The sequence below is a fragment of the Buceros rhinoceros genome, unplaced genomic scaffold (genome assembly GCF_000710305.1).
Source record: "Buceros rhinoceros silvestris isolate BGI_N320 unplaced genomic scaffold, ASM71030v1 scaffold22445, whole genome shotgun sequence".
Taxonomy (NCBI): Eukaryota; Metazoa; Chordata; class Aves; order Bucerotiformes; family Bucerotidae; genus Buceros; species Buceros rhinoceros.
The window spans coordinates 2,049-21,581 of record NW_010412607.1 but is presented as its reverse complement, the minus strand read 5'-3'; the positions used below and the strand labels follow the sequence as shown (position 1 = coordinate 21,581).

General features: G+C 44.4%; 1 protein-coding gene across 2 annotated transcripts in view; it reads right to left on the bottom strand.

The window, feature by feature from the left end:
• Window positions 1-16,192, bottom strand: part of TP63 (tumor protein p63) — a 19,671-nt gene extending 3,479 nt beyond the window's left edge. The window contains exons 1-7 of one of the 2 annotated variants that reach the window (XM_010136465.1): window positions 16,011-16,192; window positions 14,152-14,267; window positions 13,717-13,826; window positions 13,299-13,435; window positions 12,261-12,343; window positions 11,185-11,321; window positions 488-645 (exon numbers count right to left, since the gene is read on the bottom strand). In XM_010136465.1, coding sequence (XP_010134767.1) covers window positions 488-645; window positions 11,185-11,321; window positions 12,261-12,343; window positions 13,299-13,435; window positions 13,717-13,826; window positions 14,152-14,267; window positions 16,011-16,131 — 862 coding nt within the window. In that variant the 5' untranslated portion in view covers window positions 16,132-16,192. The remainder of the gene's footprint in view (window positions 1-487; window positions 646-11,184; window positions 11,322-12,260; window positions 12,344-13,298; window positions 13,436-13,716; window positions 13,827-14,151; window positions 14,268-16,010) is intronic. The other variant, XM_010136466.1, reaches the window with a different exon arrangement.
• Between the last annotated feature and the right edge of the window lie 3,341 nt (window positions 16,193-19,533).

Here is a 19,533-nt window from a genome sequence, read left to right as displayed (position 1 = left end):
AAAAAAAAAAAAAAAAAGAGACAAAACAAACCAACAAAACTTAGCCCCCAGAACCATGTCTGTCATCCTGGATTTACAGGGCTGCTGGGCACTCTTCAGCAGACAGGAGAAAGTGAGTTACAGAGCTGCAAGATGCAGATATTTTCTTTGAAACTAAGAAATGTCTTAATTGAACTGAGGGAAGAAAGTTTGCCAACATTTGCATCTTTTCTGCTGGGAAAGGAAGAATAAACAAGTCTTGAAAGACAGAGAACAGTGCAGCCACCCAGATCTGCAGCAAGAAGTAGCTTTGTTCACGACTGTGAGGCTCAGAGCAGGATGCTGAAGCCTTGCTCCGTGGCACAGCAGTGAGCGATATTTGGCTCTGCAGGTTCCCAGGAATGACTCCAGGCTCTCCAGCCTAACACTAGCCACTTGGAGATGCCAAGTCTCCTTGTCCAGACTAGCAGGGAGCACACATGGGGAAGGAGGAGCAAGGGTTTCTTACTGTTTGTTCCCATGCCGTCAGGGATGGTGGTTGGGGTGAGAGCATTGCGCTGCTGAGGGTTAATTAGCTGGCTGACCGAGGGCAGCTTGTTCATGCTGTTCATTTTGCTGAGCGGTGGAGAGTTGGAGCCGTAGGATGACTGTGACTGCATAGAGGTCCTGCAAACCAGGAAGACATTAGGACAGGAATTATTGCAGTTGATTGTTAAGTGTGAACATCCAAGAGGCTACGTTTTCTCTTTGTGGCACTGGTAAACTACTGCTAGTGAAATCTCTGACACCATGGGAGTATTGCAGATAAAGATCATCAGAGAGAGTCAACAGGAAACAAGATGTTTCACAGATATTTTTGGCATTTGAAAACACAAATGGTGAAATACCAAAGAGAAGCTCCACTTTCAGTTCAAATTTTGTATTTAAGGAAAAGTTTCTATGTAAGTTTTCCAGTTGAAAGGAAAACACACAAAGCCAGCTAACAGCTGCCAAAACTCAGAGTGTTTTTAAGTTAAGCTTTCCTTATAGTCAAAGACTTCTTTTGAAAGAACAAGAACTGAGGAAGCCACCTCAAACCATCCTATCTACCCCTAAAACCTGACCGCAGAAATATTTTTCAGATCAGGTTATACTTATCACCTTGGTTTCTCAAAAATTCCATGTTATCCATATAATCAGGTTGTTATCAGCTGTATATATAACAGCCAAAGGCCCTTTGCTCAAAACAGACTCCATAAACCTGAGGTACCATTACTGAAGTTGTCAGAGCTGCTTGGGATGCTGACATGCAGCTTTTGCTGGTGTTAAGGAGAACTTAGCACCCAAATGCCGCAGGCTGCTTGCAAAGAATATCAGATTTCTACTACTACTTGACGACAGCACTAGCCTCCCTCAAGTCCAGACATCCCCAAACTCCATCCAGCATATCCATGAACTGGGCCAGAGAGGCTTGCTGGCGAGTTCTCCCCTGCCCAGCCCTGAGGGTCCCAGCTGCAACCCTGTCTCGTAAGTGATCCAGAGTGTGAACACCAGACCGCTTCTGAACAGCAGCCCAGTTCCCAGATAGAGTTACGGCTGTGGTATACCATCTGGAGTAGGGTCTTATCTGGGATATGCAGAAAATGATCATTAAAGTGGGTCCAACCTCACAATTGGCAGAGCACCACCATGCCACAAGAGCAGGTTTTTCTCTCTGATACCAGGGGCAGTTGCAAGACTGGGCAAAGATGCTAGGGAAGCGGGCAGGCTTCCCAAACACAGCGTACCCTTGGCCATATCACAGTGACCCCGCGGTGAATGTGCAAGTGCATATTCCTATCTCATTCCCGTTGGGAAACTTGTTCGTCCGGGTATTAGTGGTTATACCAACTCCTGGGAACTGGCTTTGCTTCTATGCAAGGAGAACAATTATGACTTCAAATAAGCAAAGTGTAAAGGAAAGAAAAGGCTTATTCCTAGATAATTTATTAAAACCTTCAGCACTCAAGGTCAAGTTTCGTACAATTACATTGTCTCCAGCTTCCTGCACTTTTAAGACTTGCAGTGTTGGGTGGAGAAAACATCTATGCTAACAGGCTAGAGTATCTAAGGCCCTGAAGAAACGTTCCCTAATTACACAATTACAGGAGGTACAGAAAGAAGGGTGTGAACTGTCCTTTGGCGGTGAAGATGCAGGACAAGATCCAGCAAACTTCAGAGACTCAAGGAAGTGGAAAGCACAAGAAGCTTCACAAATTAATATTAACGATGGCGGCAACTCCGAAGGGGAAGTGAAGCTGAGCCACGGAGTTAAGACCCAACTTTCCAGGGTGAAGGGAATGATTCAGATCTGAGGTTTCAACTCACCAATCATAAAAGTTGAGGCCAACCAAGGAATTCAAGTCAGGTTGACACCACCCTTAACCTAAGAGGCTTCTGAATTTAGGACCAAAATGAGTATTTCTACTTTACAGGTTCAGGCATCTATCCTAACTGAACTTCAGCTGAAATTGATACACACCTGAGCAATCTCTTAGGGCAAAATCTGTACGGTATGCAGGTGAGAAGGTCACCATGTCCACAGTGAAATTTCAAATAAAATCAACAAAAGCTTCTCAAAAAAGATTTAATTGCATTGTTTAAGCTCAGGACAGATTTTATTCAGAGCTCAAGGCTAAAATTTTCTTTTTTTTTTAAAAAAAACCAAACAAACCAAGATTCTCCAAGGAGACCAGTAGTGGGCCTAACTTTCCACTCTCCACCACCAACAGCTAGTTAGGAGACTACAAAATACTTCAGGGATAAAAAAACCCAAAACAAAACCAAAACCAAGCAGTCACAAGCCAATCTAAAGCACCCTGTACTATAGAAAAACAAATGCATGTAACTTTTATGTGATTTACATGTAAGTTAAGGACTTAATTCTTATCTCATTCATACTCATAAGAATCAAGATTAAGACATCAAGCTCATGTGAATAGAAGAGGAAACAAAAGCATTTTTCCTCATAACCATTCCCATTTCAAATAAACTATTCGATCGTGTGCACAGACATGTAAAGTGTTTAGAGAAAACCATCTAGGCAAAGAAAAAACCCAAGATAAACCAAGATGCAAAATTTTATTGAAAATTAATGTCACACATCAATATAGCAACAGCCTCAGAAACACAAGAAAATGTTTTTGGTATTAAACACACGGACTACATGGTGTTTGAGGATTCATTTAAAATCTATTGCTTTTTTCTCAAATTATTTTTTAAAACAGGTATTAAGAATGACATGCACAGTGATTTTCATTACAATTATACTTACTATGTCTCAAGAAAGATTAGAAGTAGGAGCATTAACATTTCTTTGATATCAATGCCAGCAAAATGCATTTTAATATCAAGGTATAAGGACTTCAATTAAGAGGCTATTATACTTCTTGGAACAGTCTGATATGAAAGGTACTGAGTCACATTCCGCAACTGATTTTTCCTCTCTTCAAGAGGCGATGTAATTATTTAGCCAATAACATCTGTAGTTATGCAAGCTTATATGAGGGCAATCGCTTCTCATGCTTCAAGGCATATGCTGATTGTCTCAAGAGGTCAGGAAAGAACTTCCTTCTCCCACATATGAAGCACAATTCAATTCGCAATTTACCTTGTATAATTCTTCACTTTCCCTGCTCACTGGATATCAGCCCTTAACCAGAGGTAGGAAACTGCTTGGACAGACCAATTACCTGATTCAGTAGACAAGTGCCAGAGTCCTCATCTGCATTAGATGAGCACACAGTCATGTAAGCAGCCTTAATACAAATGACATCAAAGGTTCATTAAGCGCAAGAACAGGGCAGCTCAGGCTCAGAGAGTTTAAGATTTCACTCAAGCCCCTGTGCCTACAGTTTGGTATTCCTGAAGACCTAGAGCTAGTCACAATGCAGAGAGACCCAAGGGGATCAAAGCCTTCCAGTTCCAGGCCTGACTTACAGTAGCCACAGCAAGGATTACATCCCAAGTTCACACAAGGTTAACATGCCCATTGGCAATGTTTTTTCAAGTAAGGTTACCCACTAGGCTGCATAACACTGGGATGTCACTAAAGTGGTCTAGTAATGACACACAAGTGACACAGGTGATGCTCAGTTGCACTCATCCTTTTTGAAGGTCCGTAAAGCAGGAGACTAAAAAGCAGAGAAATGCTCTTGCTCTCCACATCTCAAAGAGCTGCTAATCTAAAGCAAGCAATAGTGCATCTTTTCAACCACGCAAGTGGTTTGTAGGCTTTGTAACTAACTGGGAGCATGGAAAGGAGGAGTCCTGATGGTCACTAGGCAGACAGCAACTACAGCACAGGGACAAGGTGGTGATGACGACTCCCCTTAGATTTCAGGTATGGGAATTTCCCAAGGTAGGCAGTGGATACAATCTGCTCTCCAGGGAATGGAGCTATAATACAGGATGTGGATTTACATCAACTAGTTGGCATAGACAGATACAACCTGACTGACTGATAAGGCCCAATTAGTCCACTTGGTTATTCCTTCGCTTACTTTTCTGAAGCCCCAGAGATGACAAAGAAGCAATCAAAAGACAGCTAGAAAGTTTTCTTCTTTTATCTGCAGAGGACAGACTACAAAGCAACTGCAATTGCTTCCAGCTCTAGGTTATCTGATAAAAAAAGGCACCTTCGAAGATAACCAGCTTGTAGCTGGTCACCATCAAGTTACCATTAAGACCAGTTTCACAATTGTCATCCTCTTATAGGTAAGGACAACAAATCGGGAAGCCTTTCCAGAGGACAATGGGATCCAAATAATGTACATTCTTGTATAAGGCTGTGAATGCCTTGTGTCTTCTGGTGGGATGACTCCTCAAACTTGGAGGAGTCAGCCCTGAGACTCTCCATGGAGCAGAGCTCTAGATACAGATTAGTGTGTCTGTGTTGCATTATTTCTGTATTGCCACTCACAAGCAGACCAAGATCCAGAAATAAGCCTTCGTTGGAAGGACAGACTGACAGTGCCAAGCATAATCCTGTGTCTGGGCTGCATTTGCAGTTCAGATTCCCATGCCTCACAGGTAAAGGAGTAGCATCTCCTTTCTTTTCCCAAATAAAAATGCATAGAGCAATCATTATCTGCTTTGTGAATTCAAAGTACTTCCTAGAGATTCTAGGCAAAGAGGCACTTGATTTCATTAGCTTTACGCAAGAAACGATGGTAGAGCTGCAACTGTACGAACTAATCACTGCTAATGTTTAATTAATTATTATTTATACTTAATCACAATTTTGGGGGTTCTTCTCCATCAGCCCTCTCCCACACTGCTATGGTAGAACAAGTCCTGCTAAGACAATGAAAGACATATCTTAGATGGGATGTGGCTCTCCAAGTAGATGTTAGTACGAGTCATCACCTGCTCAGATCACAGCTCTGCTACCTGGAAGCAGAGGATGTGATGTTCAGAGATAAGAGTCTTCTTCCACTGCATCAGGCTTTTTTCCTTGGTGGGTGGCCAGGAGGCCTGCTCTGCATTTGGGATGCACTTTCTCTTCAGGCTGTGCCTAACAAGTGTGTCAGAACTGGGTACACACCTACTCCACATAAACCCAGCAGAAACTTCACTGCAGACATGCAGGTCCCCATCAATATTGAACCAGGACTCACTTCACAGACACAGTAAGCAAATGCCACCAGTTACAGCATTAATGGATAAGGTGGACATGACCTGAGGCCACTTGGCTCAGTCAACTGCAACATATGCTGGCACCACTTTTCTTTGAACTATGAGGTTTGTGGTGATGGGGTAAATCGTGGTAGTGTTGATGAAAACTTGAAGGTAAAATGTAATAATTGCTGAACATCCACAAGAAAAGGGGCAAGGTCCAACTCCTTTTCACAGGTAGGGCAATGAGCAATTTTGGACACTCTGGATTAATGCCAGCAGTGCTGGTGCAAAATTAGTCACCCAGTCCTTACAATTTTGGTGTAGTTTGCATCAGACACTTCAAGATTAGAAATAAGGGAAAAGAATTCATGATGCCAAATTAGCAGGCATTTCTACAGAAAAAGAAAACCAAACCTGATTTCTTACCAGAGCCAATTCATATAATTATTACCTCTCTGTCCAGCAGTAGGAATTCTTCAGCTATTTGCACTATTACTGCATGACCAGCATTAAAACAGGCCAAACTATCACAGACTGTTTAAACACACAGCCTTTTCCACCCCCACCCCAGCCCATGAAAACATTTTTTAATATAAACGAGACAAGAGGCATTTTAAAATTGAGACCTGCTCAGAGAAACCCTGCTGAGTTTCACAAATACAGAAGAAAGTATCAACACGTTACAAAAACAGGAAGAAAACATTACACCAAGACAGACGACACTGTGGTTCTTGACCTCCCAATGCTACAGGCTACAGCTAAGAGGTCTGTAGAAGCGTCTGTTGTTTTTGCAAAGTTTGAGTCCCCTTCAGAAGATTACTCTATTTACTCTGTTGCTACCAGGCTGTGTATTTGCCCCACTGTTCCTAGTCCTGCCAGCTGGGCAAAGTGACTCCACCAGCTCATTTTATGGATATACGGATTGTTTTGGGGGGCTGGAATGTTTTAAGATGGCATCGGTCTGTTTGGGAGGGTCTCTCCTTGAGTCCGTGAGTTCACTCCTGAAGCAGGCCGAAAAGAGACTGTAGAGAAGGAACCAGAGAAGAGAAAGATGAATGTACAGGACCCTTCACCAGTCACCAAGAGAGAAACAGTCACCTTCCACCTTCATGATCATAGTATGGGCTTTGAAGGAGGGGAAAAAGCAGATGTCTTAGCATCTGCAGCGAGATTTAGGAAGCTGGAAAGCCCCAAGTACAAGTGAGTGCTTTGCAAGGAAGAGAAAACAACTAGTTGATAAGGAAATCTGATTTCTGTGTCCCAGTCTCAAGGGTGCAAGTGGTGCCCCGATACTGTTCCCAGCAACAAATACAAGAGGTAAAAAATGCTCAGCCAAAGGGGAAAAGGAGAGAAGCAACTTTCACTGAGCTCGCTTTAAACTTCAATTACTTAAAAAAAAGAAGCTGGTGCTAGCGAGGGAAGATGGTGCCTACTGTAATCCGTATGGCCCTTTCACATCTCAACCGCTCTCCTTTTCAAAGCTGAGGCACCTCTTCCGCTAAAGCCAAGGAGTCCCTAGGGCTGCCAGCTGATACAGAAGGCACTGCACCCTTGGAGTGAGCAAAGCAAATGCAGCACATCTTCCTAAACCTAATCCAACACTTTTTCTTGCTTCCTTTCATCTTGGCAATTCTCTAGTGAGAACACTATCCAAATGCCTGGAGTTCACAACGCATGCAAGCACAGCACTACAAACCCAGCCCAAACCGTGCAAAAATCCACTCTTAGCTTTCACACCAAAAATGAGGATAACTAGGTGGAGTTATGTAGAATACCTTCCCCACCAGTCCCTGCCCCACAACAGCAAGCACTGTGATCCCTGCAGCTCCCAGCTCAGCTGGAGCACTCCAGGCACTGGATAGCTCCGCTCTGTCATACCTCACTTAGGAGATTAATTCCTTCTCATTTGGATAATGAGCTGTGCTGCTCACTAGGTTGAAAGGCAGCCAGTGAGCTGGTAGCAGCAGTCCTGCTGATATGAGAGGAACATTTGCTGGGATATGATCCACTTGGACATAAAAACCCTCCTCTTGGTAGCCATTGGAAGACTTTGTGAAAATCCTTCAATCACGGGAGTAACACTTGAGGGTTCCTATAGGCCCCTTCTAACTTGAGATGTTCTATGATTCTATGCCATAGCCAATTGAAATAATGACTGTTCTAGAAAGAATGCTCAGCAGGGTGAAACCTATCACAGGAAATTTTTCTGAATATGAAAAAGTGTTTTTCAGTGGAACCCCAGTGCAGATACTCCCTGGAAATATTGATGGTAAATGCATTCCACAGCACAGATTGAAGGAACCTTCCAAAGCATGGGCCACCTCTGGTATCTCTGGCAGCAATGATGTTCTGGCAAACCCATGTTTCAAACAAATGGTGTAGACCATGAAAAGGAAATCTTCTAAATAAACCTGTGTGCTGCTGTTCAAATACTGGCCCTGGGATTTGGTGGTGAAAAAGGAAGAATAGAAACTCTAGCAAAAAAAATCTTCCCTCCTATGATCATGAAGGTATTTGGCATAACAGTAAATAAGAGAATACCATGCACAAAGTTGCAAACAGAGAGAGGAGATGAGACAGAGAAAGATTGTGGTCTGGCACAACGTGGAGCATTGCAGTATTTTGGTCGTTTGTAGAACACAAAACTTTGGTTGTCACCAGATTAGTCCTTTTCATTCCAGAACAGTAAGACAGTTGCATCTGCTGGTCTGCCAAATGCAGTGCTGGTCTGCATGTGCACGAGAGCAATTTTACAGTTTTCCAAAATGACACATTAAGATTTTTAAAATTGCCTTTCACCATGATAACCTCATCCCTGCTTTTACTACTCATTAAAAAAGGTGAAGCTTTCCATGTTGTAGAAATGAATGGGAAACTTCTTCCCATGCACCTAGATGGCCTAACTTATGTTAACCAGAATGTTGTTCAGAAAACTAAACTGAAAAACCAATCAAGACCTCCATCAAGGTTTGACTGTGGAGCACATGTGGATGCAGCTCCATTTTGAAACAAAACAAAACAAAGAGCCAAAAGGCAATTCACAAACACCCTGGCCCCACAGAGCCCTGCTGGGACCTACAGCTTCCTCCACATTTGAACTTGATCACTGTATACACATTTTCCTAGCTCCCAGTTTGAACAAAAGCAAACTGAGAACAGGCTTTGAAAATCTCTGCTTATAAAGGAAAAGGCATTTTCTTTTAAAGCCAGAATACTCTCGAGTCAGCGTGCTGCTGAGTTTGGCCAACCTGCCAAAGAAGCAGAGGCAAGACACCTCAGAGCAACCTGCTTTTATGCAAGGTTGCTCTTACCAAAATCAGTTCCTATGAAGTGTCTTCTCCCCACTCTCACATTGAGACCTGAAGCTCCTTTCCATTCTTTTCTGGGGAGCAATTGCATTTATAAATCTTTTCAGCCTAAATAGCCCTTTGCCCCGAAAATATTCCTTCAGAAATTAAGTCATACCCTAGATTATCGAGGAAAAATCACCAGAACCCAACTGCACTAAGAAGTTATTGCCTGAACATGCATTTCAGCACAGAGGACCCTGCTTGATGGCAGGCTGTCAGCAGAGACAACTGCAGCAACTCTGGACAAACACTGAAAGTTATTTTTCTCCCCACTCTCGGCATCTTTGAAAGCTTAATCTTTCTCCTCAGTATCTGAGCACACTCAGCAGCTGAGAAAAATGAGTACATAACTGGACAAGTGCCAGGAGACATGCCGAAAGAAGTTTTATTAAATTAAATGGCTGGACTTATACATGCTGGTCTTAAAGGTAACACAAATACCAACCTCATTTGCCAGGAACCCACCCTATTGGTATAGGAAGAATGGAAACAGTAGTTATGGCAAAGCAACTGTCAGCACCAAGTGAAAGCTGTCATCTGCTGCCGTCCATTCCTGTCTACAAAACCATTTCTCAACTGAAATGGCTGTAGTTCAGGTGGAGCTTTGAAGTCACGCAGCTGAGTGCACAAAGGCCGCAATGCCTAGGAGCTAGTAAGTACAAGCTACAGTATATACAAGCAGTGCAGATGATTGATAAAAAGAAGTAATAATAATGAGAATTTTAAGTGCCCTGAAAGAGAGTCCAGAGATCCTGGATGCTCCAGCCATTTTGGCACAAGGGTTTTTTCACACCTCCACAGAACTCCAGCTGACACTAAAAACACACAGGTCGAAATGTGAACACATGCAGAGATCTGGCAGAAAGCCGTGGTATTGCAGAAGTCCTGAGACAAGGCCAAGGCGCTGAAATAAATCCCTACAGGCTCAAGTGGAACTTATGTGGTGCCTTGGCCTCATGCTAACCTCTGCAGAGGAATGAGTTATACCCACAGCCTCTTGACGCGTGAGATCCTAAGCACTACCGCTGGCAGCTACCTACAGCCCAGGTGGCTATTTTCTGTCACCCGATACAGCAGGTGAAGCAATGCCCATGAATGACACTGCTTACTGTCTGTCTGGGGGGAAGTCATTCTCTGACCCAGTCTCTGTAACTGCAAAGCTTTGGGAACAGAGGGCAAAATGGAAACCAGACATTTATTTGGCCCTTCTTCTCCCCATCATCCTGGCACTTACGGCACCCAAAGTAATCTTAGTGCAGACCTGCTTGCTGAGTTCAGATAGGGACTACGTCTGCCTGAATGGAAAGTTTCTCATGCGCAATATGGAGAGTCAGTGACAAAGCACAGTTTTTAAAAACACTTCAAAATTTCATGTGTAGAGCCTTTCATTGAAACACCCACTGTCACAAAGGAATTTTTACATGTTTCACCCTCGCTCTCGTCTTTTAGCTTCCTGTTTTATAGCTGAGGAACCTTAATTATTTGTATTCCACCACTAAATAGGAATGAGGGCTCCAGCCCTCCAACAGCCCCAGAGATGCACAGCAGTGAGGTCCGAGCACTTGGCCGAGCTGGTACTCACAGTCCCAGCTCCACATGCTATTGCCAAGATGCTCAGATGGATACCCTGGAGAAGGCGTGTAGATGGCTCCATGTTCACTGCCATTCCCATGGAGCAGACGAGTGAAGAGCACACCCGTTCTGCACTCCCCACCAGCACGGGCACACACATGCAGCACGTTTCTGTCTGCAGGCTGTTCAGGGGTGCTGCCCTGCTGCACCTTGGGCTCCCGCTGGAAATCAGAAATGAGGCACTGAGCCTGTCCTCTTTCATCCTCCGAGGCCAAATGGTGAATTGTGTAGGATGAGAGACTAGAGAGGAACATTGCAACCAGTCAGGACATGTGCTTGGGGAAGGAGAACTGCTTTGTCCCATTGCACAGATCATGAAATCTGGATTTCAAACTCAGAGTGCCTGAGTTCTGTACAGAAACTTGGCTTTGGCCAAACTCCTGGCATTGATTTCTACCACGAGGTAAACAAGAAGCTATGCTGTCAGGAAGGATGTTGCCAATGCAATACTCTGCAAGTGCTTTGCCCTCAGTTGAGCACCATGTCCCTACAAAAAAAACTGTGCAGAAGACTTCTGTGTCTCTCTCCTCTCTCCCCCATCCCCACCATCCTCACTACACAGGTCTCTGCAAGCAGTCATACTCACTGCTTCTGGAGCAAGTGCTGGTGCTGTTGCTGCTGCTGCTGCCTGTAGGTCTCAATCGTGTGCTGAGGAAGGTACTGCATTAGTTCCAGGGACTCTTTGATCTTCAGTAGCATTTCATACGTCTCCCGTCCCCTCACCTGGATCATGGGAAAAGAAAACCCTTAAAGGGCTGCATCTGGAGTCCTTAGTGGCAGCCACCTTAGCCAATTTTGTATGGAGTCAAGTAAACAACCAGAGCAGTATGCAAATACTCTGTTTATACACTATGCATTCACAATAAAAACTGCTAAGCCTTGCGCTAAAGCTAGCAGGTAATGTTGAAGAGTGATAATCTGACACTGCAGGCTAATGAACATCTGGGAGTTGTCACCTGGCTTGATGTAAATCTATGCTAACCAAAAGCAATATTCTGATCCAATCTGTTAGACAGAGAATGTCTTCACCCTCCTCAGATATAAGCAGATCTGGTGCTGAATCTTACATGCTTCTTCCTGAGGAAGAAGAGTACCTGAATTTGGGTGCTGGGTTTGGCTCTTCCTTCTCCTCCAAGCACACTGCGGTTTGTGATTTATCCAACTAAAGGCAGCTCAAGGGGAAGCAGCTAAATGGCCAATTTGAGATACTTCTTGCTCTTTCTGATCCTGCACTTAATACAACGTATTTCACTTCTATCACTACTTTACAGTGGTAATACATATAAAAGCCACAGAAGCATCCATCTTTGTCAATAAGACAATACCAGTCTCTAGGGAAAGCTCAAGTGCTCTTTCCTCAAGAGGAAGAAACCCCATTAGGTCTCCAAGACAACATTTCCAGCAGTACAGACAGATCTCTTGGGTTAATCTCATATACCTTGCATAAACAACTCTTAGTCAGCAGCTAATGGGGTTTTAAATATTTTTTTGTTAAGAATTCATATTTAAAATAGTAACTCTGGGGATTAAAAAAAAAAATTACATTCCACATCTCATCCCTATCACCAGTTCTCTCTGAGGTCTAGGTGAGCAGCTGACTTGCCCCAAGTCACTGAGGAAGATAATAAGCATAAGATAAGTGCAAACGTAGAGAGAACTCACTGGCAAGTATAGGAGCTCATCATCTGGGGAACGTCTTTTTTTGATAGATGTCATCTGTATGCCATGAGTTCCTTGTCGAAAAGCTGGAAGAGAAACCCCAAAAATATCCCATTAAAAAAGAGAAGAAGGAAAAAAAAAAAGAAAAAAGACATGAAGCACATGGCCAGCTCAGATCTGCACTGCTCTGGAAGGGTCTCTGCATGGGCCACTCCAGAACTGTACTTACAGGAGATGTTTGGGTGGCCCTACCACTTGGGGAAACACATGAGCCAAGGATCACTGGCAAAACCCCAGCAAACCATGCCTAGAATAAGCACTGACTCTTTGCAGGAAAGAATGTGAGCTCTGGTACTACAGTGCTCATGAGTTGTTGTGGATCAGCGATCCATGCAGGTGAGACAACAGGCAGGGATCATGCAGATCTCACTGCAAAAACAAAGCCCCCCTCAAATCTGCCTCTTGTTAAAACCTGCCGCCTTGCTCTTCAGTTTAGTGCAGGAGCGTGCGCAGGAAACCAAAGCTGGGTTTCCACATCTTGCATGTCCGATGAGTACATTGTGCTCTTCAGAGCACAGGCAGGCCACTTGCCAGAGAATCTCTGATGCACAGCAGGGTTTAGCCTTAATCTAGATCCCTGTGGCTGGAAGACGCTTGCCACAGCATGACACACAGCTTAGAAGGAGCAAAGAATGACAGCACAGTCCCAAACAAGCAGTAAAGGTTCAAAAAAGCGGTTACAGAGTCCCAGCCATGTAGCTTGAAGGTGGCAAATAAACAGCCCTCCAGCCACTGCTGGCAGGGCTAATCTAACACAGACAGTGCTGCAAGGGTACTGCAAACCCAGATTGTCAAATGCTGTTTTGTGAACACCAACTTGTTTTTCAGGCTGATTGGCCCTGGGAGAACAGACGTCTAATGGCCTTCTGCCTCCGAGCCCATGCACAGCACTGTTCCATCCCCACAGCACAAGCACTGAGATTGCACCTGCACCTGGCGACAGCACGGTTTGCAATTAGCCCAGCTCTGCCAGCTACTTACGGCGCTTCGTACCATCACCATTCTTTGTGCTGTCGGACACTTGCTGCTTGCGGATGCTGTCCTCGTCTGCTTTGCGATCTCTGCCTGGGCAAGCGCAAATGCGAGCTTCGAAACATCGGCGGCCCAAGACTTGCCCACTGGGGAAAGAGGTGAGAGGAAATGTCAGATGGCAGCTCAGATGGGGTCCAGCAGCATCCCTCAACTTCACACCAGACTATGCACAGACAGACCCAAATCTCCCATTGCCCAATCAGGATGTCTCAGGTGTTGAGCAATTTCCACTTGCAAAGATTTGAAAAATATCCTATGGCCCTTTACATTAAACTGTACCAAAGAACATGCAATGGTGCCTTGAGCAGAGAACGAGCCAGAAGGCCACCTCTCAAGCAAAGGGCTACGCTCGGGGTACGTTACTTACTCTCTGGTTTCCAGTGTCACAATGATGAGGATTGGGCGACGGTTCATCCCTCCCACACAGCTACTGTTACACATGAAGTTGTATAAGACAGTTGTGAACTCCGTACCAACCTGGATGAGACAAAAGGGATGAGCAGAACACATGGTGGATGGAGAGCTCTGCTTTTTGCAGGCTGTCCTCTTGTACTTCCACAGCTGTGCTTCAAGCAGACTAGCATGAAGTAGACCCCACCACAAGGCTTTCTCAAAAGAATTTAAGAACTCCTGCTCTCAAGGGATAAAGAGGGTTTTTAAAAGCTCATCTCTGAATCCCTTCTTACTTTTCGTCATTGTGATGAGGATGGGGAAAGCACAAGATCCTGAATCCTTCAACTAGGGTTTCAAACGTCCACCCCTTCGTGTGCTGGAATGCCACCACCCTGAGCTTACAACGTACCTGGGGTGGTTCGTAGGGAACCAGCACACTCTGTCTCCCAGTGATGGGGTCTTCTACATACTGGGCGTGGCTGTTCCCTTCCACCCTGATCAGGTGGCTAGGAGGTGCAATCTGTCCTGCAAGGACAAGGAGACAAAAAACAAGTGACACCAATCAGTGAATCAAGATCACACACAGAGCAGCAAGATCTTCCACCAAGGGAAAACCCCACATCTGGCCCCAGAACTCTATCAGAGCACATGTGTGCCTCCCAGCCCTTAAAGCATCCCTTCCCAAGGTTCCTGCTGCCAGACATCGAAGGCAACACAGGCTTTCTCCAACTCAGGCTGGACATCTGTGACCAAACTTGGACACTGGCTTCCCAAGGACCCAGACGAAGTGAGCCCAAATATCAACTGAATGGCAGCTCACAGCAACTCTTCTAGCAGAAAATTCCGTGTGGATTTTCACACCAGCGGAAAGCCTTTTTTGACTCTCCCGATACATACACAAAGCAAATGCCTTCGAGTCTCAAGTCCTACTCTTCCCCACCAATTGTTAATCCTCTTCTGTACTCTCCCTTCAGCCTTGATCTTAAGGAGCTAAGAAAGATGTAAGCAGCAAGAGAAATATGTATTTTATTAATGGTCAACTTGAAAAACATGCTTGCTTACAGCAGCAGAAGGGAACACAATCTTCTTTGTTTCTAGATGCCTTTACAATAATTTAAAAAATAGTTGCTTTCCTGCAAATTTTCTTCGGTGTTTCTACAACATACCACTAAGTTGTGAGGAGGGAAGCTTGTTCACATGAGTTCATCTCAAGAATTTGTTTTGTGTTTGAACTGTTAATTTCTTACTCAAAATACAGCATATTTCTAGAGGAATAATTATTTCAGAATAAGAATTTAGAGAGGTGGGGTTTTTTTTGTTGGTTTTTTTTTTTTTTTTTTACAACTCCAGTATTGAGCCAGGTGTTGACCCTCAAAAAATCCAGTTCTGTCAGAAAAGCACTTTCTAATCTGAAAAACTATTATTTTGAAGAACTGTCTCACTCTGCTGTGATTTTACACTCCCAAGTCCTTGCTTATTTTTGGGCTTGTCTCACTGGCTGCACTGTAACCAGTAAAGGGATCCAGGCTCCTAAGACATCCTGGTAACTGACACCAAGTAGGTTTTTTTTACGGTAGAAGACACATAATGCACGTAGAATAAAACAGATGCTCATCTGAACTTATGCGAACTTAAGTGGTCAAGGTGAAAATGGAGCCCAGCCCATGAGTTTGCAGAAAATCCTGGGTCATTTTTTAAACAGCTGCTACTTCACTAATGTGAGGAGAAGCAAGCAAAAAATTAAAGCATTAATACTATACTGATACCGTTAAATGTACAGGAAGGGTGCCTAGAGCTGATGCTGGCACTTAGCGTTATCCTGCTAGAGATAAACAGCCTCTCAGTCTTTGAGGCGTGGATTATGGACTGGAGATGATATTGCATCCTGTTACTAGATCCCTGTTCCAACAACGTGGAAGCTCATTCCTGAGCACAAGAACAGCTGCTTCTCATTGCGGGAGCAAAAGCAGAACAGGGAAAGGCTGCCAGAAGGGCACTGCCTGCCATGAGGACAGACATCCATCCAACCTGGGCAGGCATGAGATTTATTTCAGTACTTTCTTCCCAAGGACATGCTTGCACAGGGACAGCTAAAGTTTAGTATGAAGCTTTCTGCTAAGCACAGGAAATAAAAAGCTGCACAAGATGTTGCAGGGAAGTCTACCTCTAGCAGGTTTGCTGTGAAGCTGCCACCAAATCCCCATGCTGGCCGCTCATCAGCCAAGCTGCTTTGGAGAGGAACTGCCAGCAAAGCACTGCCCTCCTTACCCTCGTTGAACTCCCTGCTCAGCTCGTGGTTCGGGCAGCGTTTGACCACTTCGGTGACATGCTCTGCTTTCTTGTAGACTGGCATAGCCCTGATGACAGCTCCCTGAGGTGGTGGGGTCATCACTTTGATCTGGATGGGACATGTCTTGGCGATCTGGCAGTACAGCTTTTTCAGCTCAGTGGAATACTGGATGGGGAAAAAAAGAGCAAGATAGAGTCAGGATGTCCAGCTAGAGGTGGAGACATGCCAGAAGGATGGAAATGGGTTTGCACTTGTAACTGAGTGCACCAGCTACTGCATGTGCATTGCATTTTTCCGCTGCAACAGCGACATTTCCAAACAAGCAGCAAAACCCCCTAGACCTTTTCCTGTTTTAGAATAGCAGAGTATAAATCTACACCTCAGCTTTCCCAAAGGCAAAAATCTTCGCATAAAGAGCTCTGCTTTTACATGAACAAATACAGACTAATTCTCTCAAGCACACACCCCCTCTTCCAAGGGACACGCATTACCCACCTAACAAAACAGACGCTATTCTTTCACAGCATTCTGCAGTCCTAGAAGCACTGGAAGCCACATATATGAAGTATTTCATCCTGTCTTGTAAGAAGCCCTCCTACTTTTGCATAGGGATGAAATAAAAGCATGAACCCTGGAACTGAACAGTACTTGAAAGCAAGACTCTGACCTGGGAGTTGTACCAAATCTGACATGTCAGTCATCTTTTAAAAGCATTTCACACCTCTGTAGCAATCTCCACACTTCTACACTCAAAGCGTTATGTCCATAAAAGGGATGAAAAATAAAGAATTTTGTTTTTCTATACTCGAAAGTCAGAGGAGTTGAACAGCCCAAAGACCAAGTCCATGGTGAGACCTAGAGCACAACCCAGCAGCTGGTTTCAAAAGGGAGACTGTGACCATGAAATTAACTCCTGGAGCAGATCAAGATGCTCTGCACTAATTTGGAGTGTATCAAATCCCTCTTTTAAGATGTTCCCTGCTAGGTGCAGCATTTTCCTGAAACGGGTTCACATCTCAAAACCTTTACTCAGCAAAATGTTGAGGCATGGGCTGGAGTCATTTTCTGTTCAGAAACCCTCACTAAAATAAGGGCATGCGTTTAGCTGGAATGGCTGCAAGGAAATTCTTAAGTTGTTCAGTACTGCATAACCTAAACCCATTTTTCTGGACATCTCCCATGCAGAAGACTCTCCAGTCCCCTCAGCTGTGCAAGGTTTTTCAAAATACGCAGTTTTTAATCAACACCCCACTCCAGAGACATTCAGTTTTCTCCTGGTGCTCAGGCATTCATGAGCGCAGACATCTCCCAGTAACTCTAACCACATATCCCACAGGAATTGCTGGCATTTCCCCACTTGCATCTCTTCAACTCTTGCAGAGAAAGAAAAGTGAAAGCCCCAAGGTGGTTGTTTTCTCAAAAAACATCTCTAGCAGCCATGGCCGATACAGCCCTGGTCCCAACTGTTCAAACAGAGCACCAACAGGTTCATACTGGTTGAGAGCACAACTTGGCCGTCCACCCTGCCAGGATGGGAAGAGCTGACGCATGCATGGGATGTTGGCAGGTGACGCAGCAGCAGAAGGATTAGCTAGCGATATTCAGGGACTATTTGCATTTCAAAGTGTACACATTGCTAACATAGGAAAAAACAAAGTTAAGAGAGACACTGGGGAAGAGGGAGGGATTAAAAAAAAAAGAATTCAACCAAGCCAGTCCCTTCTTTCCTCACTCAACACCACCCTGCCATATGGCAGAGAAGATGCTACAGGTATTTAAACTACGGAAAAGAATTCTTTAAAATGCAAAGGCCAAATTGTGCAATGTATTTTATGTGCCTGCAGGCTAGAGATTAAACCCACAAAGGATTTACCCAGCCCGTGGAAACGGAGAACATGCCAAGCAATTAAAAAAAAAATTGCGAAACAGATCTGGATGGTGATTTATATCGTACATCTTTTAAACCTGAAACTCCTTATTGTTTTTTCATTAAAAAGCAATTCCTTGCTGAAGGTAAGGGTGAGCTCACTATGTTGTCTTTTCACCTCAAGAGGTAAGAAAAGAATCACTTATATTTGAAAGAGGAAGAAAATTTAGAAGGCATTGTTTCCTTCAACACATCAGTTTGCTAATAGCCTTATGAAGGCTTCAAGGACAGTAAACCTCAAAAATCTCAAAAAGCCAACTAATCGCTTGGATGCCTTAACATTATTGAAGTGTAAAGAAACTGGGCACCCAAAGGTGATGGGTCAAAACGAAAGTATAAATATGGAAGTGCGATGGTGCAGGGAGAGCACAGCACAGACCGCAAGCCAACGTGTCCGGTGTCTGCAGGCATTCAGAGAATTGAACAAATGGAAAAAGATACACACCCCTCGGTCACAGATCAGGAGTGTTGGTGTTGACTGTAGTTTTATGTGTAATATCTTTGAAGACAGGAAACTGGGGTTAGAAAGGGAAAAAAATTAAAATCACAGCTTTCAGAAGGACACAAAAGGTGCCCAACACCAGCATGAATACTGGCACTCCAGATGAAACATCACGGCCTCTCTGCCAGCAAAGGAAGGGACCAGCTCCTCATTCACCCTGCAGCACCCCAAAACAAAGGGCAGATTGGAAAGCTCCAGGCTCTGGCCAACACTTTGAATGCAGCATGTCAGAAAAGGAGGGTGACCAGGAGACCGCCTCTGCTTCAGGACACTGTCAGGGCACAGGAAGACAAGCAGCAGCACCCAGCGCAGAAACAGACGAGACAGCAGGAGGGCTGCACTGCCCCTTTGTCACCTCATTGCAAGAGGACTTCAAAGCTCACAGGCACTACACAAGGCTTGTGGACATGGCATACAGCCACGATTTCACATCTACCCCAGGCACAGCCACCCGCAAGCATGTAATCACTGAGCGAATGGTCATTTAACACTGGCGTAAATCTGTCCGTGGGGTACCTGCTGTCAGACAGTGAGGGGCTTGAGTTTCCCACCCTGCCAACTTTGATGCAACCATGGGTAACCTGATGCCCAGCCATCTATTGGCATAAATAGATGTGAACAACTAGGTCATGGTAGCTTTGTACTGGATCAGTGGTAATTGCGATATCCGCATGGCAAGACAGGATATTGTGTATAGATTTCAAAGCAAATAAGCTTCAGAAAAAAATCCCAAGTCAGGCGCTGTTTGTGCAGTCAGAGAGCGCTTGCAAGCAAGAGTCTCTCCTTTCAACACTGGGGCTCTCCTCAGTGCTCCCCAAACCACCCCACCTTGCAGGAGTTGACAGTCCCTGCTCACCATTTTTCTATGTGAGATGACAGGTGGTCACTGTATGAGAGGTAAGATCATGAGACAAGCAATTCCCAGAAATCCAGAGCATAACTATTAATCAATGCACTTCCATTACTTGCTTGAGTAGGAAAACTAGATTAATTAGAAGGAAAAATGCCAAAAATGAGCTTGACCCAATCAACGAGCCTATCATTTAGCAAGATGACAATAGTCATTATCTAG